The 27,633-nt window shown below is 40.8% G+C and overlaps 2 protein-coding genes across 2 annotated transcripts in view; one reads left to right on the top strand and one right to left on the bottom strand.

Moving 5' to 3' along the window:
• Positions 1–1,961: 1,961 nt before the first annotated feature.
• TMEM215 (transmembrane protein 215) lies at positions 1,962–4,115 on the top strand. Its single transcript, XM_020791128.3, has one exon. The coding sequence runs from the start codon at positions 2,099–2,101 to the stop codon at positions 2,900–2,902; it is 804 nt and encodes a 267-aa protein (XP_020646787.3). The 5' UTR covers positions 1,962–2,098; the 3' UTR covers positions 2,903–4,115.
• Positions 4,116–11,509: 7,394 nt separating this feature from the next.
• The window catches only part of LOC110077741 (atrial natriuretic peptide receptor 1), an 87,693-nt gene continuing 71,569 nt past the window's right edge, over positions 11,510–27,633 (bottom strand). Inside the window, exons 21-25 of the mRNA XM_078384084.1 lie at positions 24,942–25,081; positions 23,807–23,959; positions 20,747–20,845; positions 18,752–18,843; positions 11,510–15,481 (exon numbers count right to left, since the gene is read on the bottom strand). Coding sequence (XP_078240210.1) covers positions 15,347–15,481; positions 18,752–18,843; positions 20,747–20,845; positions 23,807–23,959; positions 24,942–25,081 — 619 coding nt within the window. The 3' untranslated portion in view covers positions 11,510–15,346. The remainder of the gene's footprint in view (positions 15,482–18,751; positions 18,844–20,746; positions 20,846–23,806; positions 23,960–24,941; positions 25,082–27,633) is intronic.

The raw sequence follows: 27,633 nt of genomic DNA, 5'->3' as shown, positions 1-27,633 counted from the left end.
AGAGGCATCACTTGCCACATGACAAAGGAGCAACCTTTGGGAGAGCAAAACTAGGCATGCCCCTTGTGGCGTTATTGACTCAATGCAAGCAAATGACCCCTGAATAGGGTTTCTCTTTCACTTTCTCCAGGCAGAAGGCACATGAATGCAGGGCCAGGGGCAGCCGTCGTGCTCCCCCTCCACAATATGGTGCTGTCCTCCCCCCACCGTAGGGTTGGCCCAAGGCATCTTGCTGGTTCAGCTAAGCTAAGGACAAGATTGTGCCTCTAACTCCCCCTGTTCAGCTGGAAAAGTGTCAGCAATGGGACAGCATTCTCTGCCGGACCTCACAAAAGGGCAAAAGATGGTAACAACCCAGCCTCCTGTACCGCCAGCAGGATCTGCCACTTGCGGCAATCACCTCCTTCTGCCTAATGGTAGGGCCAGTCGGGATGCTGGATTGACTGCCCCTTGGTCTTGTTTAACACCGTGGCTAAAACCACAGATGAATTGTTGAACCCATTGAGACTTATTCCTTCATAGACAATGCAGGAGACTGCAGAATGAACTTGGATCGCCACTGGCGACTCGGGCCTGCCAGCTTCGCTAGCCCATCCAGAGGGTGGGGACCGTCTAAATAGCCTTCAGGGCACCCGGTGAAAAATATAGTTTCCCCCAACCTTCCGGCTTTAAATCGCGGGCCGGGCATTTGGAACCAACGGCTATGAGGCAAGAAGGTGCGGGCAGATTACTAGGAAAGCTCTTTTTTCCTTCCTTTCCATGGCGAGAGGGGAGGGGTGGGGGAGGCGAGGCGCTCGAGAGGGGCGACGAGGGTGCAGCACGGCCTCCCGTTACTGAAAGGCGGGGGCCCCATGCACCAGCCGAGCCCCTAATACCGCCACCGTCTATGGGTCGAAGTGCTAAACATGATGTGTGCCTGTTTCCTGGCAAACGGTGTTTTCCATCCTCTCATGCATACAAACAAGCACACGCACGCACCGAAGGCATCTGGTGACCGGCACAAGGGCGGCAGTCCTCCGAAATTTGTGGGCGATTCACCCCTGGCTTTGCAAGCCCTCAGACTTGCCTCGTGCATTCCACGGGTTTCTCCGTATTAAACCTCCTTGGCCGGGCGGGGAAAGTCCGACCCTATCCAATGCTTACCCAGGCGCAAAAAGTTCTGCGATCCTGGGACGCAGGCAGAGGGTCGCAGCGGTGCAGCCTTGGGCGCCCAGGCTCAGCACCGAAGTCCACTGCCTGCGGTGGAATCTACTTTACACGGAAGAATTGCCGGCTTAAATCCGATGTTGCACACATGCACACGCAGTGTCAAAAGAACTGGTTTACCAGCCAAGAAAACAGGCTGAAATAAATCTGCTAGTCTGAAAAAGCGCCATGATATCTTGGGGGGGGGGGGTTGTTAGCATGTATTTTTGACGAAGCTGGCAATCGCCTCTCTCTGCACTTGGCTTGTTGGAAGCAACCCTCCCCCGCACACACTTTTCAGATTTAAGTCCACCCCCTTTCCTGTCTTCGCGCCACACGTTTCCCTGGGTAAGTAATTCCTTCCCGTAGCCGCGGTCTCCGTTGTTGTTGCTGCCGCCCCCTTCCTCCCCCACTTTATTTTTATTTACAAGGGCTCGGCGTGCCTCTCCCCGCTTTGGTGCTCTCCGGCCTGGGATCCAAAGGAGAGCAGCAGGCGCAGCAGCAGCAGCCAGAGAAGCCCACGGGACTGCACGTGTAAGATTGCAAGGCGAGGCGAAGCGCGGTGGTAAGGCTGATTGCAAGAGGAGCGGTGGCGGGAAAGGGAGACCCGCTGCGCAGAGGGCAGGAGAGGAGCCGCGCCGCTATGTCGGGCCAAGGGGAGCCGTGCTCCGGCTTCCACGAGACCCCTGCCCGGGAAGCCCTGCCTGCCTGAGGGAAGCCGGGAGCCCGGAGGCGCCCACTTTGCCCGCTTGCGAGGCTGCTCCCGCTGCCTCCTTACTCTTCCCCACCCCACCCTTTTCCTTCCTCCGAAGGAGACTCTTGAGGGGACGGAGCCCTTTTCCTGCTTCCCGCTTTGTTATTTGCTTCGTGAAGCCAAAAGGGCGCCAAATGACCTAAGCGGCTCCGGTCCGCCATGCGCCCCGACGACATCAATCCTCGGACTGGACTGGTGGTGGCTTTGGTCAGCGTGTTCCTGGTCTTCGGCTTTATGTTCACGGTGTCGGGGATCAAAGGGGAGACTCTGGGGGACATCCCTCTCCTAGCCATCGGGCCAGCCATCTGCTTGCCCGGCATCGCCGCCATCGCCTTGACGAGGAAAACCGACGGCTGCACCAAGTGGCCCGACCACCGCTGCTGCCCGCCTTGCGCCTGCTGCTGCCGGAAGAAGCCCAAGGACAAAGATGTCCTGGAGCTGCTGAGGACGCCGTCGGACCTGGAGTCCGGCCGGGGCAGCTGCGATGAGCTGGCCCAGAAAGCCTTCGGGGCCCCCAAGGCGCCGAAGGGCAGCGGCGCCCGAGGTGGCGGCGGCGGCGGGGACGACTCGCTCTCGACTTGCACCACCGTCACCACCTCCGCCACCGGGGAGTTCAAGAGCTTGGCGCCCAAAGTGGACCAGGAGGAGATGCTGAGGTACTTGGAGAACTGCTACCCGGAGATGCCTGGGAATGTATTTGTGGCCGAGGCCACCCCATACGACAACAGTGCCTTAGAGAAAGGGCGGGAATCGCCCTGCTTGGAAGGAGTGGTGGCCGCCACATGCCCGCCGGAGGCAGAGGCAGAGGCGGCCGCGCAAGGGGACACGGAGGACAACGTGTTCGTCGCCCCTAGCGACAGCATCATCGTCTGCTCCTACCGGGAGAACAGCCCTTACGACAGGTACTGTTGTTATATAAACCCCAGCGAAGAAATCTGCTCGGATCACGAGGCGATCGTTTGAACTGACCCTCGGATGGGAGTCAGGATGGAAGCACCACTTTCTTTATTCCAGTTGGGTCGGTTCCTCCAGATCCCTTTCTTTAAAAAAACAAAAACAAACCACGCCAAAAACAACACAAAATTGACTATGTATTTCGAGCAATCCTCGTAATAAACACTTCTGGCTCTTTTTAAGTAATAATAATAATAATAACTGGCTGATTTTGCACTGCATGGGACAATATTCTTAGCTGTTAACTTTAAGAACATGGTATGTGACTGATAACTTAAACCTTCCGTGCCTGAAATACTTGATTTTACTTTGACTTTTTGGGGGTTCCTGTTAAAAGGTAAATAATCAGCATGCTTTTTTTTAAAAAAATGAGAATTTGTATTGTAAGGAAGGAATGTATCCTTATTTGTTTTGTTATAGTACAGGTTTTGTTTGAAGGGTAAAAATTCCAGCCCACTGCTAAAGGTGGGGCAGGAACTGAATGTGTGAAGTTTTGGAAACAAAGGCTCTTCCCCTCTCTGAACTTACCCAAGCTCTGAGAGGAGCTGAGAGGCAGTTCTCTTTTAAGATGCTTAAGGGTGTGTGTGGGTGTGTGTGTGTGTGTTCTTCAGTTTCATCATCTTAAGGATCAGGCAGGCAAGTTCAGGCTGCCCAGGGTGGCTTGCTTCTAATAAGGTCATGTGTGCAGGAGAGTGAAAAACAGTTCTAAGGATGGAGGAGAGTGGCAGAGAAAAAGTTAAAGGAGCAGCAAAATTGACGCTGTCAGCTGAGTTATTAGGAGAGCAGATATTCCCTTTTTAAATCTTTCATTTTTAATATTCCCTTTTAGCTTTTTAGTTTTATTTTTAAAAATTAAAACATTAACGTTGTATTTGCAGCCCTGTAGCATGTGCGGTGTAGTTTACCATATGTTACATCATCATTCTGGCATGCTGAAAAATAAATGGTAGCAGTTTTCCAGTGAAATTAATCTGAAGAGCATCGATGAAATAGATTTGAAGGTCACTGTAACTTATCCGCTGCCAGATATCATTTCCGGTTTTTGAAAGCATGGCTCATTTTTGTTATTTTTTAAGAAATTAGAGCATCCCCCCCCCATAAATTAGGACAGATTATTTCTCTCCGTTTGACAGCAATAGCCTACAGACAAAACCAACTGAAAAAATATTTCAAAGCTTGTAGTCATATACCACCTATATTTAATAACATTTTTAAAGAGCAACATTAGAGTCCAAGTATTGTATCATTAATTTTTTGATTTCAGCATTCACTGTGACAGCTTTGAATGTATACCAAGGATTTACCTTTTAAGGTTTTCCATAACTATACCTTCCATAGCCAGATAATCCAAGTAGCACCCATGTCATCACTCTGTTCTGAACATTACTTCTTGAGTGCATAATTTAATATAGTACTTGGTAAGGGAAAGGGAAAGGTTCCCCTTGACATTTAGCCCAGTCATGTCCAACTCTAGGGTGAGGTGCTCATCCCCGTTTCCAAGCCATAGAGCCAGCGTTGGTCTGAAGACAGTTTCCGTGGTCACGTGGCCAGTGCGACTAGACATGGGGCCGTTACTTTCCCACAGAGGTGGTACCTGTTTATCTACTTGCATTTTACATGCTTTCGAACTGCTAGATTGACAGGAGCTGGGACAAGCGATGGGAGCTCACTCCGTTGCATGGATTAGATCTTACGATGGCTGGTCTTCTGACCTTGCAGCACAGAGACTTGGATGTACAGATAAACCAGTCAGTCAGGACTTGCCTTTTCCCCCGCTCCATCTCTGTCTTTCCTGCAATTGAAGACTGACTTCTCCACATGGAAAAGTACATTTGATTGATGTACTGTCTGGCAGCCAGAAATCTGATTAGTATTTAGTTTTGCCCTCTTCCTACATGCTTTCACCATGCTGTTTTCCTTTTCATTATTAAATTACCACAAATATGTTTATTCAGTCGAATTTACATTCACCCTCTCCCACCTTTTTAAAAAGCACTATCATGTTTCCCCAAAAATAAGACAGGGTCTTAATTTTTGCTGCAAAAATGATTTAGGGCTCATTTTCAGGGGATGTTTCATTTTTTTTTTCATGTACAACAATTTACATCTATTCAAATACATTCATATCATCTGGTTGCTGCACAATGGTGGACGGTGGGGTTTCGCCTAACAGGCTTATTTTGGGGGTAGGGCTTATATTACGAGCATCCTGAAAAATCATACTAGGGTTTATTTTCAAGTTAGGTCTTATTTTCGGGGAAACAGGGCATTTGTTAACATTGAAAACTAATTGGATCATAAGCTTTTAGCCAATCAGTACTGTGCAAGTTGTATGTTTACAACATCCAAGCTCTGCTCAGGGGAAGAAACTGAACACACATCTAGCACCATGTTGCATCAAAGGGAACTACCAGAGTTACAGCCAAATTTCAGCAGCAATACTAATTTAGCATTGGTACAAATTTAGTGACAATCAAATTTCAGCAGCAGTACAGACAAGAGCTTCATGCTCTCTGCTGCACTGGGACGAGTGCTCAATGTGAACATGGCAGTTTGCCTGCTAGCTACTCAAAGGTATCCAGACAAGAATTTGTGGAATTCTTTGCAACAAAATGTGGTGACAGCAAAGAACATAGATTGCTTTCCAAATGGAGTAGATAAATCAAGGTATATTAATGGTATTAATAGCAGAATCTGTGTGTTATATTGTGAAAACAAGGGACATCCATATTGTCCATCATTCTCTTCTTGGAAGATTCCACAATAGCCAGCCTGGCTGGTGCTGTAAACACAACCCTGGGATAACTAGTGTCTGCTCCTGTATATGCGTTTTTAGGTTCTTTCGAAGGAAATGTGGCTGCCTATAAAGAAATACAGCACCTGGGGTCTCAAACCACTTTTCATCATGAGTGGATAAATCTTTCTTTTCACTGGGATTGAACTGAGTCTATTTAAGAAATGTCTGTGTTTCTGAAGATTGTAGGTTTTTCGCAAAACAATCTTTAACATCACTTCCCTGCCCCTTGAAATAATCTATGTCAAAAATAACGAGGAAGCACAGCCCTAGAAAAGCAGAGATAAAACCTCACCAAAGTGAAACCGTTTGAGGCCTCATTAATTTTGTTGGGTGCGTTGACATTTTCTTTAAATCTCTACAATGAAATCTCTATAAAATTCAAAAGGGCTTCATAGTTACTCCTTGTTATAAGCATTATGGGAATTGTAGTCAGAACCATTACTTTCCCCATCATTGGGTTCAGTTTTGGCTGGGTCAGGCATCCAATTCCCACCCCACCACCCAATATACAATGAGGAAATCGTCCCCTTGGTTTTGGACATAATGTAGGCCATCTATCAGTCCGTTGATCATTCATAGTTGTAAAGGAAGAAATGACGCAGAGTTACTTTATGAATTCCTTAGAGAATACAAGAAATGACTCAATAAATCCCATGTATCTGATGTTTCTGTGTCATGTACGTGCAATATACTGTATAAATGTATTATTCTATTCGATAATTTATATGCATTATACATTTAATCTATGCAGCTCGAAGCTTTCAAAGGGTTAAATGTGAAGAAGAATATATTCAATAAATTCAGAGCTATTTGTATTTCTCTGATCTTCTGTAAGCCCGTCCCAGCTTGCTTCCCATAACTGATTGCACTGCTCCTTAAAGTGTCTCAGTTTTTAGAAATCTTACTATTCTCGTAGTAATCACACACAATATATTGTAGATGAATTCATTAAATTGCTTACTAGCCAGCCCAGCTGAAGGCATACGTGAGATAATCCTGCAGAAGTTGACTTGAAAGAGGTAGACTGGGCATTCAAGCCTTCCACATGTGACACCGTTTAGTGCAGACAGAGTGTGTGCATCCTCAAGCTTTTTCAGAGCTCTCCCATTTGGGCAAACATTGTTGCTGACAGTTATTTCAAAGTAGATTATAAAAGGGAGAAACAATGCTTTTAATTGTGGATGTGATCTTTTCTACAAGCTAACCATAAATAGGTTTGCCAGTTGCAGATGAGAGCGAATGTGTTTTGACAGTTGCTCACGTACAGGGGACAGATGTATACACCCAGGAAGATCCAGTAAGCAGAGTCTTGCATAACTACCAAAACATAGAACTGGAAAGAACTTTACCATCCTGTAGGATAACATTTGCCCTAAGGGGAGTGGAATCTCAATCAACCCAGTGTCCTTTAGTAAAAGTTAAACAGATGTCAAGAATGGTGGTTGTGCAAGACAAGCAAACAGGAGGGAGCTTGGCCAGTGATTCTTACTAAGATGTAGATTTTTTTTTCAGATGCCTGCCTGCTGTGTGGTATCTGTAAAGCAGTTTCTAGGCAGGAGAAATGGCATATATGGGAAAGAAATAGAAAAATGATATGTGGGAAAGAATTAAAAGGCCTTTCCAAGCCAGCACCATGGCCATGATCATAAACACTTCTGTTTTGGAAACATGGATTGTAACATGAGTATTCTGGTCATGGACCTCATTATCTCACCCAGTTGTGTGCTGAGCTTTGCCACTATATAACTCCCCCCCCCTTTTATGTAGTAGGACGGATGGAATGGAGTAACCTGGAACTGCTCTCTATGCAGAATTCCATTCAGAACGTGATAAAATATGAGTTTGGATCTTTTAATTTGAAAACACAGTATCACTTGAAACACAGTTTAACAGTGAAAATGTCCCTGTTGAGGCTTTGAAGAATGTTAACTTAAAAGCAAGTATCTCTTTTTGCTATGGAAATCAATGTGAAAATGTTTCTCTGTCCCACACAGATTCCCATATTCACAGATGTGCAAACTGATTTTTTGCTTGAGTTGGCATTTTTACTACTGTGAGCCACTTATCTGGTTATTTTATTTTAACATTGGCAATATCTGGTTTTTTTTTCACATGATTTCAATTTGAGATGTTTAATCATTAATCCTTATTTTAATGCTGCACTCTTGGTAAACACCACTTTTTTTACAGATTGCATTTCATTCTTATTTTATTTATAACAGTTGTGTGCTATCCCATAGCATAAAGTTCTTCAGGTGTCACACTGACCAAAATCCCTGTGAGTAAATTATGCCGGTTTAAGAGAAATGACATAATCTGCAGCAGCAAATTGCACCCAATTAAAGAGTTTCTACTTTAATTCCTCATTGCTTGAACATAATCCCATTGCATGCCAGTTGGATAGCTTCATGCACAATCCAGAATTGGGGACTCTTTAATTTGCAACAGATTTGTATGAATTAGATTGCTGTACCTGTTTCTATTCCATGTGATGTGCTAAAGCAGCCTAGCTTGTTCACAGTGAAATTACATTTCTGCAATGAGGAACTGAAGTGGGAACTTCTCAGTGGCAATCTGTCGCTGCTGGTTATTTCATTTCCCTTATGCTGATTTAACTTATATTTGGCTATTCAATTTAATTAAAATGGGTGTATAAAAGAGCACATTCATTAACTAAACCCAAGTGTTTTCTAGAACATGTGTCGAGGCACTGTTTTTATCCCCATTACTTTGTAGTGCTGGGGATACAAGCAACAATTGTAACTAATTACTGTACATTCATATCATGAATAATGTAGCTAGCCTTCTCTGAGTTAAAGGTGTTAACAACTAAGCTTCCTGAGTAATAAGTTATGCCTAGTTATTTTCAGCAGTTACTTTTTAGAGCCATTATAGATCGGTAAGACACTGAGCACTTTTAGAGATGTGTTGACAGAAATTTTTAGTGTTGTGCGCTTAGTTTCTGACCAGTCCTAAGGAGCAAGGGAGGTATTCTTTGATTTTGTCTTTTGTATGTATCTTTGAGGTACAGTTTCAGAACTGGCCAATAGAGAATACTTTCTGCCCCTTTGGGTGATGGCGGTGCAATGTGCTAATACCACGTAAGGCAACACATTCAATTGGACAATGGTAACACCAATCTGACTGCTAAGAAGCAATCAGTAATATACCAAAAAGTAACCAGCAGTGCGCCACTTTCCTTTTAAAATGTAACTTTCTGAGCTTTGTTTTTAGAGGTAAAAGATGTTTATCCGACTGAGCTTTCCAACGTTTCCACAGTTCCACAAGTTGTTTTGCCTTTGGCCATAGAGATACAAACGCTGGTCTCATTTTCATGTCAGAGTGTGCAGGCATGGCAGCTCTGAAGGCCTTTCGAGCAGCTTGTTGAATTTGACCCAACCCCAGGAGGCAGTGGAAGACAGGAGGGCCTGGCGTGCTCTGGTCCATGGGGTCACACGAGGAGTCAGACACGACTGAACAACTAGACAACAAACACTTCTTCACTGTTGAATTGTGAAGGTTGCCTCTTCTATAGTTGGTCCCTGCACTTCCACTCAGAAAACTCCTAATCCAGCCAACCATAAACTTGTCAGCTAAAGGCAACCCACTTTCTTCATGTAGGCTAAACTAGAGATGACATTAAATGGGTAATTAAAACTCTGTACTTTTAATTTTAAAAAACAGGAAGAGGAGGACTTCCTGATCTGCATCGTTACTGTAGCAGAAGAGTGACTAAGATTTTCCTTCCATTTTCCCAGTTCAAACTGCTTTCGAGCACTGTTTCTTGTGCCCTGAACACCTTTCCCAAGACAGATAGCACAGTTGTGGGGAGCGTGATTTTATCAAGAAATCAGAATACAATGGGATGCAGAGGAAAGCTTTTTCCACACCCATGGTTGTGATTCTGGTCATGGCTCTACCTGATTTTTTTATTAATTTGAAAAAAGGTAGATATAGAAATATGATCGTTTGACTTTTAGAATAAGCCATCCATTTGAAATACAAGGAGAATAATACTGATGTATTTTACGGTGTGGCTTTTAAGGATTACAGCAATGTTATTTATGTGCAATACTTCTGAACATTCAAAAGAGGTTTATAAATGCCAAGTATTACATATGGGGTGCGGTGTAGTCAGGCTTGTAATTTCAGTAAGCTTGTATTTTTCTGAGAAATATTTGTCATGCTGCCTTTAAAACTCTAATTCCAACATCAGTAGGTTGATACTAAAATAGAGTACATGAGCCCAGTTCCAAAGGTTACTGGAACCACTTTGTTCAAATGTGAATATTGAGTGTTTGATTATGGTTCTTACATGATGGCAGAAACAAATTAGACTACCTAATTCAAGGATTGCAATATATGTTAATGAATCCATTGTGCAAAAGAAACATATCTTTTCAGCTGCAAGACAAGCAGTAAATTAGACAGAGTGGGTTGAGAGGATCGAAGAAAGAAAGAATGAATTCAAGAAATATGTTAATATTTCAGTTTCAGGAAATAAACTTCAAACAAGAATGTAAGAAGTTTTCTAGAAATGAATTCATGATTCACTATTCAAAAAATTGTTTGGATATTCCATTAGTTTTACATTTTAAACACATATTTTAAAAAAGGTTTTCAGTGAACAGAATGAAATAATGTTTTTTATTGTCAACATTAAAGTTATGTGAGCTGACTGGATAGCTCAGCGATTTGGGCATTTGATTCCCCACTGTGCATCTCTGGGGAAAAGCCAACCTCTGTATCCTTGGGCAAGGTACACTGCCCTAGGGCATGGCCAGCAGAAGGCAATGGTAAAACTGCTCCCAAGTACTGTATACCTTGAAAAACTTGAAAGGGGTTGCCATAAGACTTAATTGACTTGACAGCATGTAATAATACCGATTCTTCCATACTCATTCTTTTCTTCTCAATGTTCAGCTGCAATCCTTTTGTTACTTCTTTCAACTTCCTCAGTAAACCATTTCAAGTCGTTGGCACTTTTTACCAGTATTATCAAATATTGTGGCACAGCGTTTCCCCCCCCCCCAAAAAAATCTATACCTTATTATGATCCACACAGTCAAAGGCTTTACTGTAATGTATTAAGCGTACACTGGTTTTCTTCTGAATTTTTTTGTTTGCTCTGGTAGCACATGTTTTCAATAAGATCCTTGCCGTATATATTGCCTTTGTATGCTACCTTGGGTCTCCACAGGAGAAAGGCAGAATAAAAATCAGATGAATAAAGAATTAAATATACCACTTCTCCTTATTGGAGTACCTTGAGGGCCAGTTATACAATTAGGTTCCCTGTTGGTTGTGTCAGATTTGCACACAAATCCGGCCATTCATGTCCAATTTGCCAAGTACAGGGATGCAGATTGTGACTTACCATATGATGGCAGTGTGACTTTTTCCTTTTTTTCCCTTTTTTTTTTCCTTTTCTTTTTGCTGTTGGCTGTGAGATGATGAGAATAATAATATTACTATGTGTTTTAAATTTGTTGGTCTTTCAGATATTTGCAAGATCTTTTTTTAATTGTTTGTCAAAATGCAGCACTGCTACATTCTTGCATGAACTAGCAACAACAGTAGCCATTGATGGGTGTCTTTTTGTTCACTTGGCCTGTCCTTTTGTACTTCTTGTTTGTATGTGTGCATACATGCATATGCAATCACTCAGGTGAAAGACACTGGTTTTGTGCTGCTATATTTTGTGCAAAATGTGGGGGAAAATTACCAGAAAAAGCTGTCGGTGATAAGTATTTCCAAACTCTTCTGGGTATCACATCATAAGCCTTTGCTGCAATAATTCCAGGCAATTCCAAAACTTGTTAATTTTTATAAGCTTAATTTATTTACATCTTCTAGGTTCCATAATATACCATAAAAGTATTAAATAATATACTGTACATAAGAGTATTAAATACTTCACCACAATATACCATAAAAGTATTATAAGCATTTAACATTTAAGAAGTCATGGGCATGTTGCTTTAAAAAACCTTCATTACAGCTATGAATAAAGCTGTAGGTGCAAATACTTAAACATATGAAAACTGAACTTAAGCTTTAGACAAATACTTTAGTCAGAAAATACATCTCAGTTGTAAGCTTGTAGCTATACAAAGTGCGGGCAAGAACTTTAATCATGTTTGAATCAAAAAGAAAGGAACTAATTTAAAGGACACATTTAAAAACATATTAAAGAAAATATCTCTCTATAATATTTTATTTAAAAGTAAAAAGCAGTATAACTCAAGTTTTAAAAGCTTTCTTAAAAATACATGAAAGAACAGATTAGAAAATATAAAATGAAAAATATTTCTTATTCTCTAAGCATGTTGTTAGCACACACACAGAAACTTTTTTTCACCGAACCTTACACAAAATCCATTGCTGGCTGTCAGTGCCACACTGTTATCTTTCTGCTGCTGATGTTATCCTGGCAACAGTTCCCTTCTCTAGTTCACACTCCCTCTTCCTCCTTGTATGATGTCTCTCCATTCAACAAAAGCAGGGCACATGTCTCCCGCTGTGTCTCATAACGCTCTATGTGAATTCATTCTGTATTTATACTTTAACCAATACATCCTGCCTTATAGCAAGGCCAAAATATCGCTAACACATGACATTGTTATGACAATGATCTGGCGTTAAGAACTTATCAGTACTAGACCTAATCATGGACTATTCTGGTCCTCCTGTCAAGGGCAAGTATAGCAATCTGCTATAAGACCGATCCGCTAGGGTAGTCCAGGGTTGCAGGTCATATTAATGCCAATAGGTGGTGTTATAGGACAACATATACTTTTATACACCTTTTCAAAACATATTATTATGAGACTAAAGTCTTATAAAACACATGACACATTTATTTCTCTTATCATTAAACAAATTGCTTAAAAGAATATTCAGCCTTTTCTCCTTTTACAATATTCTGTAAAAGCGGCTTCTGTACAATTTACTCTTCTCATTTGGCTAACACAGTTCCTAATGTATTTTGTGGAATCTCTTCATTAATTAACATTTTAGGTAAAACACAACACAAGCAACATTTTAAAATGCACTTCATTTTTGTTCTCGTTTTCTTGTTCACATTAGATGAAAACTGGCATGAAACTGAATGAGTTATTTCTGCCTTATCTTATTGGTAGCCTTGTTCCAAAACAAATGAGACTTATTTTGTAAACTCTCCCCAGCTGTAGTTTTTCAATTATACTTTCACTTTTAATGCACATCTGAAGCACATGTAAAAAGTTTTCATTTTTCAGGCAACACCATAAACTCTTTAAAAAACTATTGACAAAGGTCAAAGTAAAGGTGGAGTATTCTGAATATTTACGGCTGAAAATAGAAGCAGGCTGTTACGATCATGACCTACCTGTGGGACCATTTTGCCCAGCATTGTAAGAGAAAGAATACTTATAGGAGAAATGAGCTGATACTATGTCACTCCACAGTGTGAGAGATTATCCATCACAACAAGGACTTATGAATGGAAGTGAAAAGGCAGCAAGAATTTATGAACGTTAACACTGTTTGTGAGACACAGACAGGTTTGAGTTCAGAAAGGAGACTGCACAGCTGATGTCCTAAATTCCATGATGACACAGAGTGACTGTGAGATTCTTAGGGAAAACAGCTTTGTGTGCTTTTGTGGTTAGGCACAGGCTCCCCGAGATACATCAAAGAGGCACCGTAAAATGCCTGCAAGTATACAGACAAATCCAAAGGCTCTATTTTCCTATTCTTCTGATGTCTTTCTTCAATTTTCCCCTGGCTTGTTGTAACAGATATTAGATAAAACAAAGCATCTTGCAGCACCTCAAAGATTAACACATGTATTACAGCACAAAAATAAAAAAAATGTGGATATGTTAGGGTGCAACTCAATGGGGAATTTGTCCCTCAGTTTGGAGTGCTCCATGGATGGGATGGTTCACTCCTTTTCCCAGTGAACACATGATGTGTGGAACATTGAAAAGCAGCCATCCTTGATCCATGCCCATATGTACCATTTTGGCTTCCTGTCAGAGGCTATTGTTTTTGTGGTGCAGGTAGGATCCCTCTATTTTGGTTCATTTCCAAATGTGTGTGATCACTGGGATTGAAAAAAAGTGGATTTTCCTTTGCTTCCACTTCACAATCTTGGGAAATTGAAAGTTTCTTCCTGCTTCCCTACAGAGGGGGAGAGAAATGAAACAATGTTGTTGTTGTTTTAAGCTCCTGCAAGGCTGCAACATGCCACTTAGGAAAAAAAATTCCTCTATCTCTTCCCTTTGGGTGAGCAGGAGAAAGCATTCAGTTTCCCAAGATCATGAAGCAGCTTAAGCAAAGCACAGAGGGCTCAGGGAAGGGTATTTTGTTGTTGTTGTTGTTGTTGTTGTTGTTGTTGTTGTTGTTGTTGTTGTTGTTGTTGTTGTTGTTTCCATTTTTCCTCCTTTTAAACTGAAACAAGAACCACATAGGGTCACTTGAGGTGCAGTGTGGTCAGCCCTTGCATGTCGATGCAAGAATTGCCCCAATGACATGCCACACCTCAAAGCAACTCTGTTTAGCATGATCTAACATGATCCAAGTTGAAATAATTTGACCATCTAGTCGCTCCCTTAGACTCTAAAGTGCACAAGATTCTGTTATTTTTGCATTATCTGCCCTTCCAGATATCTACATTGGGTGCTAATGTTAAATGTGGAGACCTTGCAACAACACTCAAAAGGTTCTTGACATATAGATGAGGCATAAGACTATCTATTTCTACAAAGAACAATTTCCTAAGCAATACCAAGAAGGAATCTTAGCGAAACTGCTTTTTTCATAGACTGCAGGATGTCAAGAAAGTGCATTTTTTTGTCCATTTTAACATTTTTTAAAAAAAGTTGTCCTCTTTCAACACCATTGATAAAGAAATTTGTGTAGATGGTTACATTCTTTAAAAAAAAGAAAAGAAACAAAATGGAATGATAACTTGTGCCAGCCAATTTCAATGGCTCTAGATGACTATATTATACCTGCCTGCCATGTAAATGCTACAGATGGGGGAGCTAGATAGAACAAAGAGAGATGATAACTTGATTCAAGTATCAGAAACTGAGGGTGAAGATGTACTTCACTACCACAAACATGACTGAATACTGTACAATGGATTCAAAGGCAAGCTTTTAAAGACTGAGCATTCAAAAGCTTCTGTTTGTATAAATGAACCTGCTACTCGCTTTCCCCCTCATTCATCTTTTTTAAAGTTTCAAGTTCTTGCCACTTTTTAAAAAAGCAAAAATCTGCACAAAAGAATCAAATAAAATTTTCTTGTATCCCTGTGCGACCGAAAGGTTACTTGGGTTCATGCCAGGTTATGAATGTGCTAAGCCATGGCTGAATGGTACATGCCTAGCAGGACAGTACAAGAAATCATGATGTAACTAACAAGTAACTGTCTCATATTATGTCTGAATACTATTAATGAACACTGAAAAGTTAGTTTGCAACCCTGCAATTGTATCTATTCTCTCTTTCACTCTCTCTCTCTCTCTCTCTTTTGTATTGGAAGCTATGAAACAACTTGGATTCCTCCTGCCCACAGTTTCCTTTGTATGTACAAAGACTGAAGCCATGGAGAAACCTTATCAGCCAGCTCACCACCATCTTTTCACAGTGGAAAGTGGGTCATTCTATACGGCACCAGGGATAATACTGAAGACACTTTGTTTAGGAGTTTGAGAGGCAGTGGAAGGGCTTGGAGTCTTCTTTTGAACTGTACTGGGCTTCTTTCCTTCTAACCAGTATGTTATCATGTCACCTTTCCCCTACGGAAAGAAACAAAATAACATAGGAGTCTCAAAGACAATACAGTACTTTATATATGAAGACATTAGTTCTGTATTCTCAACATGAAAAGACTAGCCCAGTACTTCAGTTACACTGGAATCAGAATTTGGTGTGGCAAGTTTTACTCCAGAAGACCATCAGCCATGTGCAAATTTAAAAGGACTGGGTGTCATCTAAGGGCACAAGCTGAGAGCACCCTCTATTAGGCAGAGGTCTAAGTCTTGAGATTTCCGTAAAAAGTTAACAAATTGTGAAATATTTACTTTCTTATGCTAAAATCCCCAGGTGGGCAGTTTTTCATCAAATACTGACATTTTCAGCTTTACCTGAGCTCTTCTGCGAGGTGTATGAAAACAAACTGAGGACGAGGAAAAAGGCATGGAATTCTAAAAATATAATTTTTAAGCCATGGCGAGCTCTCTGCTCAATCCCAAAACAGAAAGTTGGTGAATCAGAATCATGCAGCCATCACATGACACCTAGCGAAGCCTACCAAGAAGATGACACTATAGACCAGTGGTTCTCAAAATTGGGTCCTCAGATGTTCTTGGACCGCAATTCCCAGAAGCCTTCACCACTTGTTGTGGTGGCCAGGATTTATGGGAGTTGCAGTCTAAGAACATCTGGGGATCCAAGTTTGATAACCACTGGTATAGACAATGTGTATATAGGCAATGTAAGACAATATTCCCCTTCATAAGAAAGAGAGCAGCATTTCAGGCCTCTATATTTCTTTAAAGTCTTCCTGGTTTGTTATTTGCATAAACCTAGAATTAAAGTCAACAACAGGTTCATATCCCAGTCCTCAAACTAAGCTATGATTTTGATGACTTAACACCATCAATAAAAAAATCTTTTCACCTGTCAGTGGATGGAAGGTTTTATTTAAAACCCAGTTAGCTTATACTTGCTGCAATATCTCAAATACACCGCTACTGAGCTGTGAAAATATGTATAATTAAAATATGTATAACTAATTAACCAGCTAATCCAAGCATATAATTAACTACCTAAAATCTTTCTACACAATACATAATATGGAACTGAAATACATTTTCGCTTTGTATACTGTTTGTAGAATAGTTCATATTTCTACCAACTCTTACTGGAATTGAGAGTATAGTGAAACACGTTACCTGTCCTGTATATGATTATTAATATTACTGTTATCCATACAATGAGTTCCTCTTTCATTTGTATCTTCAGTTTCATTAAATGGCACTTCATTGATAGTGAACTGGACACCCAGTCTCTCAAAACTATTCCTATTTTTACAACATTGGTGGGGAATGTATGGTCTTGAGTTGAAGCTCACACTAGCCTTACTCACCACAGCCAATAATAATGGGATGTAGCAGTTGCTATCCAGTATCTAGAAGGCTGTACATTGCCTAACTCTGCAGAAATGTCTTCATGTGCATGGAAACCAAAATCCACTTGCAGGTTCCATATATTTAAGTGAATCCTTAAGTGTTCAGTTGGACCTATTTAATGACCTCAGCAGGGCTGAGATGACTTCTGAAGTGGAAAAAAAGCTATCATTCTTAATAAGCTACCCTGTCCCAGACCAAAGGCCTCCATTACAACCATTAAGTCAATTATGTTGTCAGTGAATGAACTGGAGCAGGAAAAAAAGAGGAAATTTTCAAGAGGCCTGTGTCCAGCAAACTAAAAGCAGACAAGCAGGAAACTTGGTGGCTGTGAGGAGGAGAGCCAGGGACAGAGAAGAATAAGTTAAGGAGTGGGAGAGGATTCAGGTAAAGAAACTGTGTTTCCAAGAAGCTATGAACACCTAGTGTTAACCTGTCTGCTATTTATGTGGCCTCATGAGTGCTTACATCTACCTATTGGTATGTATGGGGTGTTTTTGTTTATTCTAGAGAAAGGGAGACATTGTGGGATTCTTCTGCTTCATTTTTTTTATTTTTTATTTTTTTTTTCTGTCAAACTAACCCTGGTTGCTTTGGACATTATGGAAACCAGGGAGGGTGTCGCTTGCTACTCTGCTACCTCAGGAAGCAAAATTGTTTGGTCCCTGACTGTCTTCCTGAAGAAAAGTTTTGGAAACATTTGGGGCAGTTCGAAATTTTTTTAAATGATAGAGATCAAGGTTGACACCTACCTCCATATCAGTCACCTAATCTGTACTGGAAGATCACAGTGCTGAGAGTAAGCTACTGTAGTTACTTCTAAGACTATGTTAAAAAATAAATCCTGGAGAATCTAAGCACACATTACACCTTAGGGTGTGAATAACTCACAATCTTGACTAAGGGCTTTGTTCAAGTGGGCATTTATCCCACTGTTTGGTGTGTTGCGGGGGTAGATTGTTTTTGTTTGTTTGTTTGTTTTCCTAGCAACCACATGATGCAGTTGCTAGAGCGAACCAATCTGCCCGGAAATTACCCCAACCCTCACCTTTTTGAGTCCCTGTCAGGGACTTCTACCTTTTTTTGGTGCAGGTTGGTATGCTCTAGTTTAATCCATTCCCAGCATATGTGGTTGCCTTCAATGGACTAAAATTGAGCTTTGCAACTGTCAAAGCTGCCAAGCCTCCTTCCACTTCCAATTTCTGGTATTTGAAGTGGCTCAATAAGCAAGCCACTTCAGGATGTCAACAAATGGAACACTTGCCCTACTTTTCTGTAAACAGACAGGGGAAATTAAATTATTACCTTTTTTTGACTCTTGTAAATTATAACTCGCACTGAATCACATTTTATTTTTTACCTTTACATGAAGTGTTGATTGAAACTATGGCTGTAGGCAATTTCTCAATCAGCACTACTCACAAGGCCAAAAAAAAAAAATTAATCTAAGTGATTCAGCACATCAGCTATTGTCTAGCACAGACAAAAATAATAATTTCACAGAAGAGCAGAGGAAGTTTTCGGCTGGCAGCAGAAGGAGTTGGAGGGTCATTTGAGCTCAGTATGATGTTTGGATATGGGGATCATGCCAAATGGCATATTGCTCCTTCCCTGATCTCAAGCAACTCTATTTAGATTGCATCAGCTCACACTAAAAGGGCCAGTGTAGACGTGCCCTAAATTTCAGTTCTCAGTGTTCCCAGGAAGAGAGGCATTCAGAGTAGATGTACACTAAGGAAAAGTCCACAATGAGATGTTATTCATGCTTCTGAGGGAATGGAAGAATAGACAATGTAAGGGTTAAAGCAAAAGCTTTTCAGAGGCCTGCCACTCATTCAGTCTTTGGGGAAGCCTTGAACACAAATCTTTTGTATTTACCTTGACTTGCAAATTCCCTCGGCACACCAATATATATTCTCCAATCTGTTCCAGCAGCTGGTATGTGTTTGAACTGCACTGTATTTTGAGAGCTAAAGGAAAAAAGATAAGAAGCTGTGCCATAGTTACTGTGTTTGCATCATCTTTCAAAGACACGAACTCCTGTGCATCTCTAATGTCTTATGGAATGCTGTCTAAGCTGCATTCTATAAGCCATTTCTGATACTGTTATTTCTTCCATGCATTTGTCTTGCTTTTTGCCCAAACAATAAATACCTAGAGAACTTCTTGAAAAACAGTAATGACAATTGCTTTATGTTTGGGCGTGAGATGTGTCTAACCGACTTTTAAAAAGGAGCCAGGTTCTTGGAATTTTTATCAAAGTGTGAATGATGGTCAGCTGAGCATGAGAGGGGGTCCTGTAGACCATCTTGGCTGTTGGACATTGGTGCCATGACTGACTTTCTGTATGTAAAGTTTGGCACCCTTTATTGTAAAAATAAAGTATAACTTTTGCTCAGGTTCTTCCCATTGAAATGTGTGGTAGCTGTGCAAGAGAAAGTTAGCCCATTCATTTTAAGGAGCTTGCATAAGGTGGCTTTTTAGTACACCAGAAGGCAACTTCTTCAGATATGGGAGACCATTTTACCGATCTGGAACTGTGAGAAGGGCTACAGTATGCCACTGATAAACTTTCCTGATACTGTAAATGAAACACTTTGAGGAGCACCATTTTTAATTTAAACAAGGTATAAACATTCCCAGACACTTTGTTTACAGGTCAGTTCTGTTTCCTGGAAGTTCCCTGGAGATTCATCTCCATTTGTAAACAAAAGTACACAAGGTGCATGTGCTTATTTAAATGAAAAGATGGTGTTCAGAACAAAAAAAAGTACTTATTTCATTACCACACTTGTCTCAGAAGCAAAAAGGAACCCTTGGAGACCCATGGATGCTGCAAAAACAACTTCTGCCCACTCCTGCCCTTCTTGGAAATAGCACATGCGGGATACAGAGCATTGCTTCATTTGCTGCTTATATAGGTGAGCCAAAAAAATCCTCTGAAGACATGCAAAGGAAACAATTGCTTTACATTCCACAGATAAGCTTCTCCTTTAACTTTTCACAATAACAGCTTTCTAACCCCTTGAGGAAGTAGACCTAGAAACAGATTTCTCTGAATATATGCTTTGGCCTTAACAAAATTGCTGAGGACATCTTCCCCACCCCTCCCCTGCCTTTAGAAGACGAAGGCCAGAATTTGTGGTGGCTGTCATTCCCGGCCCCCACTGCTCAAAAATGAAACTGGTTCTGGAGTACTGCAGAGGATGCAAAATGGTGAGTGGGCTGTTGCTGTTATTAGCAACAGCAGGAGCAGCAGCGCCACCCCAACAACACAAAGAGCTTAGAATTTTCTCTTAGAATAGAGAAAGAGACTGGTGGTAAGCCCCATAATGGGAAACTGTTGGAAGGTTCCATTTCATATCTTGGTGCTAATATTGCAAAAGTCTGGGTGAACGAGGCAGGGGTGTAAGGAGAAGACTTATGTGCATGCTATGCCCCCTGTCCCTACCACTGATTCAACCTTTCCACTGTTTCAGTCATAAGGCTGGAATTCGGCTGTCGTATGTGGGTGTACGGTGAATCTCCTGAATGTAGACAGAATTTTTAAATGCCCCCACAGTACTGACTTCTCAGACTTTCACATATTCACACTTTCAACGTTTGCTAATGTTCATACAAACACAAAATTGCAAGTGTCAAAATTCATATGGCAGTAGCAATAACCACTAAATTCTGAACATTCACTGTAAGGTATATTAACTTATGGTGTGACAACTTCAAAGTAACCTAAATTGCTAAAGAAAAGTTATTTGAAAATAACAGGGTAGGATTTCATGGCATTATTGACCAGAAGGCTTGCTTTGAAATGGGGTTAAACATTGCATTAAAAAACCCTGTTCAGCTTGTGCATGTCAAAGTTCAATTCCTTACCTTCACTGGTGGACTCCATTCTAGAAGCTGTGTTGACAGTATCCCCAAATAAGCAATAACGGGGCATTTTTGTTCCAACCACTCCTGCTACAACTGGTCCTAGAGAAAACAAAATGTTCACAAAAGACTTTGAAATGTTAAATATAATGTACCAACAGGTTAGGTAACAGCAAGGACACATGATGTTGTTTAGTCATTAAGTCATGTCTGACTCTTATGGCCCCATGGACAAGAGCACGCAAGGCCCTCCTGTCTTCCAATGCCTCCTGGAGTTTGGTCAAATTCATGTTGGTAACTTCAGTGACACTGTCCAGCCATCTCATCCTCGGTCGTCCCCTTCTCCTCTTGCCTTCACATTTTCCTAACATCAAGGTCTTTTCCAAGGAGTCTTCTCATGAGATGGCCAAAGTACTGGAGCCTCAGCTTCAGGATCTGTCCTTCCAGTGAGCACTCAGGGTTGATCTCCTTCAAAATGGATAAGTTTGTTCTCTTTGCAGTCCAGGGGACTCTCAAGAGTCTCCTCCAGCACCACAATTCATAAGCATCAATTCTTCGACAGTCAGCCTTCTTTATGGTCCAGCTCTCACTTCCATACATCACAACTGGAAAAACCATAGTTTTGACTATACGAACCTTTGTCAGCAAAGGTTGATGTCTGCTTTTTAAGATGCTGTCTACGTTTCTCATCACTTTCCTTCCAAGAAGCAGGCATCTTTTAATTTTGTGGCTGCTGTCCCCATCTGCAGTGATCATGGAGCATTTTTTGCACTCTTCTCTTTAACCCTCATTAAGAGGTTCTTTAATTACTCCTCACTTTCTGCCATCAGAGTGGTATCATCTGCAAATCTGAGATAATTGATATTTCTTCTGGCAATCTTAATTCCGGTTTGGGATTCATCCAGTGCAGCCTTTCGCATGATGTATTCTGCATATAAGTCCATCTTTGTACAAAAGGTTCCTTTAATATCTCCTATTTTCTTGAACAGATCTCTGGTTTTTCCCTTTCTATTATCCTCTATTTCTTTGCACTGTTTGTCTCTCTTTGCTATTCTTTGGAAGTCAGCATTCAGTTTTCTTTGACTTTCCCTATCTCCCTTGCATTTTGTTTCCCTTCTTTGCAATTTGTAAGGCCTCGTTGGACAGCCACTTTGCTTTCTTGCATTTCCTTTTCTTTGGGATGGTTTTTGTTGCTGTCTCCTGTACAATGTTACAAGCCTCCATCCATAGTTCTTCAGGCACTCTGTCCACCAAATCTAATTTCTTAAATCTGTTCTTCACTTCCACTGTGTATTCAGAAGGGATTTGGTTTCGATTATAGCTGACTAGCCCAGTGGTTTTTCCTACTTTCTTCAGTTTAACCTTGAGTTTTGCTGTAAGAAGCTGATGATCAGAGCCACAATCAGCTCCAGTTCTTGTCTTTATTGACTGTATAGAGCTTCTCCATCTTTGGTTGCAGAGAACATAATCAATCTGATTTCGGTATTGCCCATCTGATGATGTCCATGTATAGAGTCGCCTCTTGTGTAGTTGGAAAAGAGTGATTGTGATGACCAACTTATTCTCTTGACAAAACCATATTAGCCTTTGCCCTGCTTCGTTTTGAACTCCAAGGCCAAACTTACCTGTTGTTCCTTTTATCTCTTGACTCCCTACTTTAGCATTCCAATCCCCTATAATGAGAAGAACATCTTTCTTTGGTGTCAGTTCTAGAAGGTATTGTAAGTCTTCATAGAATTGGTCAATTTCAGCCTCTTCAGCATTGGTGCTTGGTGCATAAACGTGGATTACTGTGATGTTGAAAGGTCTGCCTTGGATTTGTATTAAAATCATTCTATCATTTTTGAGATTGTATCCCAGTACAGATTTTCCCACTCTTTTGTTGACTATGAGGGCTACTCCATTTCTTCTATGGGATTCTTAGCCTTTTGTTTTTGTCCACAGAGTTTTCTTGGCAAAGATACTGGAGTGGCTTGCCAGTTCCTACTGCAGGTGGATCGCATTTAGTCAGAACTCTCCACTATGACCTGTCTGTCTTGGGTGTCCCTGTATGGCATAGCCCATAGCTTCTCTGAATTACTCAAGCCCCTTCGCCACAACAAGGCAGCAATCCATGAAGGGGCAAGGACACATAGGATACATTAAAAGACTGGTGGAAAGCATTCACAATACAAATGAAAATGGAATAAAAAACAATGGAAGGGAAAATGACACAAAACTGCACATGTTGAGGAGTTCCTGTGAATAAGAATCAAGTGATCCATTGCTGAGAGTACATCGTTACAAGGTGTAGTTCTTTAATTGAAGAAGCACAAGCTTATCAGATCAATAGTTCACAAATTAGCTCCCTTTGTTCTGTGACTGGTCATCAATGGGTACACATACTGCTTGCAAGTACAGTTACTCAAGGACAAAAGTCCTGTGGAACTGCACCTCTAGAATGTCAGTATGTTTTTAGTTTCTAATGACATGCTATCTGTAAGATATAGTTTGGCCCCATGAGATCTAGACATGATTACAAGAAGAAGGTGGATGATTAGCAACCAAAGCTGCAACTAGGGAGGAGCTGAGGAGATGCCACACAACTGGTGCAGTGATCTCCAGGCCCTTAAAGGAAACCAAAACACCTTCTGGGTGAAGGGTGTTCTAATTCAAAGCACCAGAAAGATGTGAACCATTCATGGGCCACCACCGAGGGAACAACGGTAGTTTCTGTTCCAACTGGTGCTGAAGTAAATGGACCAGCACTAATCAGAACATGAGGCAAAACTACGCTGAAGCTCCAAAGCAAGATTCCCCACATAGAAAGGGCCATTACATTTCCTTCTTTTCCCTTCCATTTCCATTTAAATCCTGGTAGGGCCATCAGATTGCCTTCTTCTGCCCTATAAGGGCAGACTCCATTTCTTTCCAAATTCTGAATGACATTAATCTGCCGTGTGCCTCTAAAACTAAGGAATCTAGGCAAGTGCCTAGAGGCTAACCTCTCTAGCAGACACAATCACCAAGTTTAAAAAAAAAAATCATTGCAGGCCTTAGCCATGGCTCTGCCCATCCTCCTACCTGAGTGTATTCCTGCTCGGATGTTTAGCTGGGTATTGGGCTTGTGTGGAATCCTAAATGTTTTGCACACTGAGATAAGGTCCAGAGCCATACTTGCAATTTCACTGGCATGGCGAATACCATTCTCTCGGGGCACCCCCGACACAACCATGTCTGAAAATAAAAAGCATAGTATATTTGCAGTGGCAGATACTTATTAACAGACCGGAACTTCAAATACAAGCAGAAAAACAGAAAAGTGCATGGCAATAGTTAATCTATAGATGGCTCCACTGGAGTGGCAATCAGTGATAAGACATTCTTTAGGATCAAATATACACCACCCTCCCTCTGTCCAAATGCAAAATTGATGCCTTGCAGCAGCAGGAGTAAGAAACTCTGGTGACTTCACTCTCAGCCTTCCTCATGGTCTCAGAGGTGGACTGCCCAGAACAGCTCTAGGGCTTCATTGGTGGTTCAGCTGCCAACCTCTTTCTCGTACAGTGCTCTTTTCTTGTACTATTAAAACAGGAGCTGCTGGACTGAACCTCCACTATTTTTATGAGTGTCCACTCTGCCTCAAGGGTACTTGGGGCTGTCTTTCTCCACCCTGTCATTGGTCAACCCACCCTCAAAACCAAATACCCCAGATTCAGTTCATTGTGCAACTTTTCTTCAAAGAAGGGGCACATCTCTACTATCAGTCCCATTGTGGAGATATTGGGAAAAGCAAAGAAATATTGCTTTGCCAAGTAAATTTGGACTGGTGAAAGAACTGGGGACTTTCTGGATCTCTACTTTACACTGGAGGAAAAATTGTTGGATGCCAATTACTTTGGCTAGCCAAAGATGCTTTTCCCCCCAGCCATTGTTTTAATATTTAAACATCAAAAGAGTTGCAGGCAATATTCAGGGTAGCAGTTGTATTCATTTATTGCATCAAATCAACAAAGATTTCATAAAAATCTTGCACCCAATACATCTTGTTAGACCTTAAGGTGCCATGGGACTATTTGTTGTTTTTGGGTCCTTTATTGTAGGGTGCCCATTTCCTTTGGATTTCTCCCATCACCACCACATTTATTTATTTCATCTTCATAGTCCATTGAAGAAAGCTGAGCAATTACCAAATCTCAGGTATTTTTCAAAAACTCACAGGCATCTCCTATTGTTTCCACTTTGTAGACATCGTAATTATCTATGATTTCATCAAAGGTGGTGTAGAGTTTGTTTAAGAAGTCAACTACTTGGTAAGGTGTACTAGTGCTGGAGAGATGGGTAAAGCCAACAATGTCACTAGGAAGAAAGAAGAAATGTAGTCACATAGTAGTTGAAATATAAAATGCTTGAAGTAAGATTTTTGGGTTTTCCTTCTCTTCCCTGGAGCTCTCTCGGGCAACAAAAGTATGCTGTGGAGGACTGTCCACCCTTTCGAAGCAGGAATCTTTATTATAGTATAAGGGGCTAGAGAGGGGAGGCATAATCCACCCTTTTTCCCTCAACCCCACTCTTGTATGAGTGGAAATCCAGGTTTGGATACAGCCTGATGTGTCACTAAACAAGCACTGAAGTTTTGAAATTGAAACATTTAAAAATTTGCTTCAAGGAGTTTACTCTGACATTACCCCCCTCCTCCAAAATTTTCTATGACAATTGTTCAGCCTGTTTTGATCATTTAAGCAGAAGATTAGAGCAAAATGGAAATGTGTGACTTCGCATGTTTAGTTAAAAGCTAGGGTATCTGCATGACCAAGAACGGGCAAGGGAGCGTGGAACCCGGTTTATAAAAATGTGATTTTACACTTGTGTATTTTGAAGATTATTTGGATGCTTCCTTTATATTTGTATAGCAGAGAATGAAAAAGGCACCATTGTTTGTTTCCTTAACAAGTGACTGCTTTTTAAAAATAATTCATCAGTCATTTTACATTTCCCTAATCCATGAAAAGGATGTTTACACTGAGACCTTCATAATATGCAAATTAATTACATATCAGCATTTAATCTGCTAATTAAAGGTGGATAATTAATTTACTGATATCCTTTCATTGATTAACAACCTCAGGAAAAAATAGTATACAGTATTTGATGAACATTTTCATTACTTCCCTCATCACAGCTACCTACCATGGATTCATGCCTTCCTTTTTCAGTGGCGCAAATTCTATGTAAAGTGTTCATACATTACCAGAGGATCTGTGTTGTTAATAACACGTAAAAATTTTCAACCTCATGAATCAGAATTGCTCAAGTTAAACTTAGTCATGCCCATCCAGCACCTCTTTGACTGCCATATGAGAGCTGAAAACAGCATTCTTCTATAAAGCCATGTTTTCCATTGCACTTGTTTACATACATATAAATTATGCTATAATTTATATGTATAAACTTATATTATGCTATAATTTATAAATTATGCTATAATTTATATGTATAAATTATGCTATAATTTATATGTATAAACTTCACAGATATAGATCTAGTGACACTCCAGATGATGCTGGATTGAAACTCTCCTCATTACTCCTCATTCTGCTAAGTGAACTACGGCTGATAGGAATTTGCAGTCTGCAAATACCTACCTGGCCATATGTGTCCCCCTCTGATGTACAAGGTGGTATTTCCCCATAAAATCCTGCCTTTGTCTTAAGATCATCAGGAGAGATTTTCTTTTAGCCCAGAAAACCCTCCCAGGCCATCTGGTGTGGACGTGAAAGAAGAGCTTCTCAGTGGCCATTTCGAACCTCACTTCCAAAGGATTCTATGCTGCCCAGTTCCTTGCTGTCCTTCCATCAGAAGACCAAGCTATTTCTGTTTAGACAACCTGTGGTTTCTCATGATTGATTGATGAGGAAAGGCTTTTTAATAGCAAGCAAGCATTATACTTTTAGTTGCTGCATTTCTAAAAGGGTTTTTAAATTGTGTTCTGCACTATTTTAATGTCAAAAGACATTTAACAGTGTTTCAATAATATAATGTATTAAATTATGCCTGTATTTCAAAAATGCATGTTCTGAGACACTCCGGGTCTGGAAAGGAAGAAAATGGACTATGAAATAAGCAACTATATAACACTAAGAAGAACTGCTGGATCCATTCAGTGAGAGAGACTAGATCATTCATGGTACTTTGAAGCAGAATTCCAAATAAGAACTTTGATGACTTTTAAAGTTTGGTTCTTTAACCTTTCATTGGTAATTGGATAAAAGAAGTCTCTGATTCCAAAATATAAAAGAATTTTTAAAAGAAAAGGGGGGAGGAAAGAAAAAACACACTATGTACTGAATCAATTAAAATTAATTTGAAAAATGAACACACACACACACACACTTTTCTATAGGTTAGAAATTTTCTATAGGTTTTCTATAGGTTCTATAGGTTAGCTTCACATTGTTGGATATATAGATCCTTGAATCTTGGCCATCCTGTCATGTATAAATCTTGCTCATCTGCAGACAAGCAAATGTAAGCATAAATCAGTAGAGATTAATTGGCAGAATTTTAATGGGCCTGCTTGTCAAATGCAGAAACATGCAGATCTAACCAATTCTAAATAATGGTGCCTTTCGCTCACAGAAAGAATAAAAGATCAAAAGTGTGTTCACATAAAGCAGTACATAAACAATTATTTTGCTAGAGTAATTAGAGCAACTTCTCCTTTTCTGCCAACATAGCACTAACTCTGATCCAGCATCAATAGCATTGTACTCATAGAAGTGTAACAGGAAGAGAACTACTGCTGTAGATGAACCCAAAATTGTTTTCTCCACCTCCTCAGTTTTCAATTTCACCCACTTCTTGTGGGTCAAATTAACTGCTACTTAAAGACCAAGCTAGTGGTGAAGCCT

The sequence above is a fragment of the Pogona vitticeps genome, chromosome 2 (genome assembly GCF_051106095.1).
Source record: "Pogona vitticeps strain Pit_001003342236 chromosome 2, PviZW2.1, whole genome shotgun sequence".
In the NCBI taxonomy this organism is placed as follows: domain Eukaryota; kingdom Metazoa; phylum Chordata; class Lepidosauria; order Squamata; family Agamidae; genus Pogona; species Pogona vitticeps.
The sequence above is the reverse complement of the archived record's forward strand: the minus strand, read 5'-3'. Positions and strand labels throughout refer to the sequence as shown.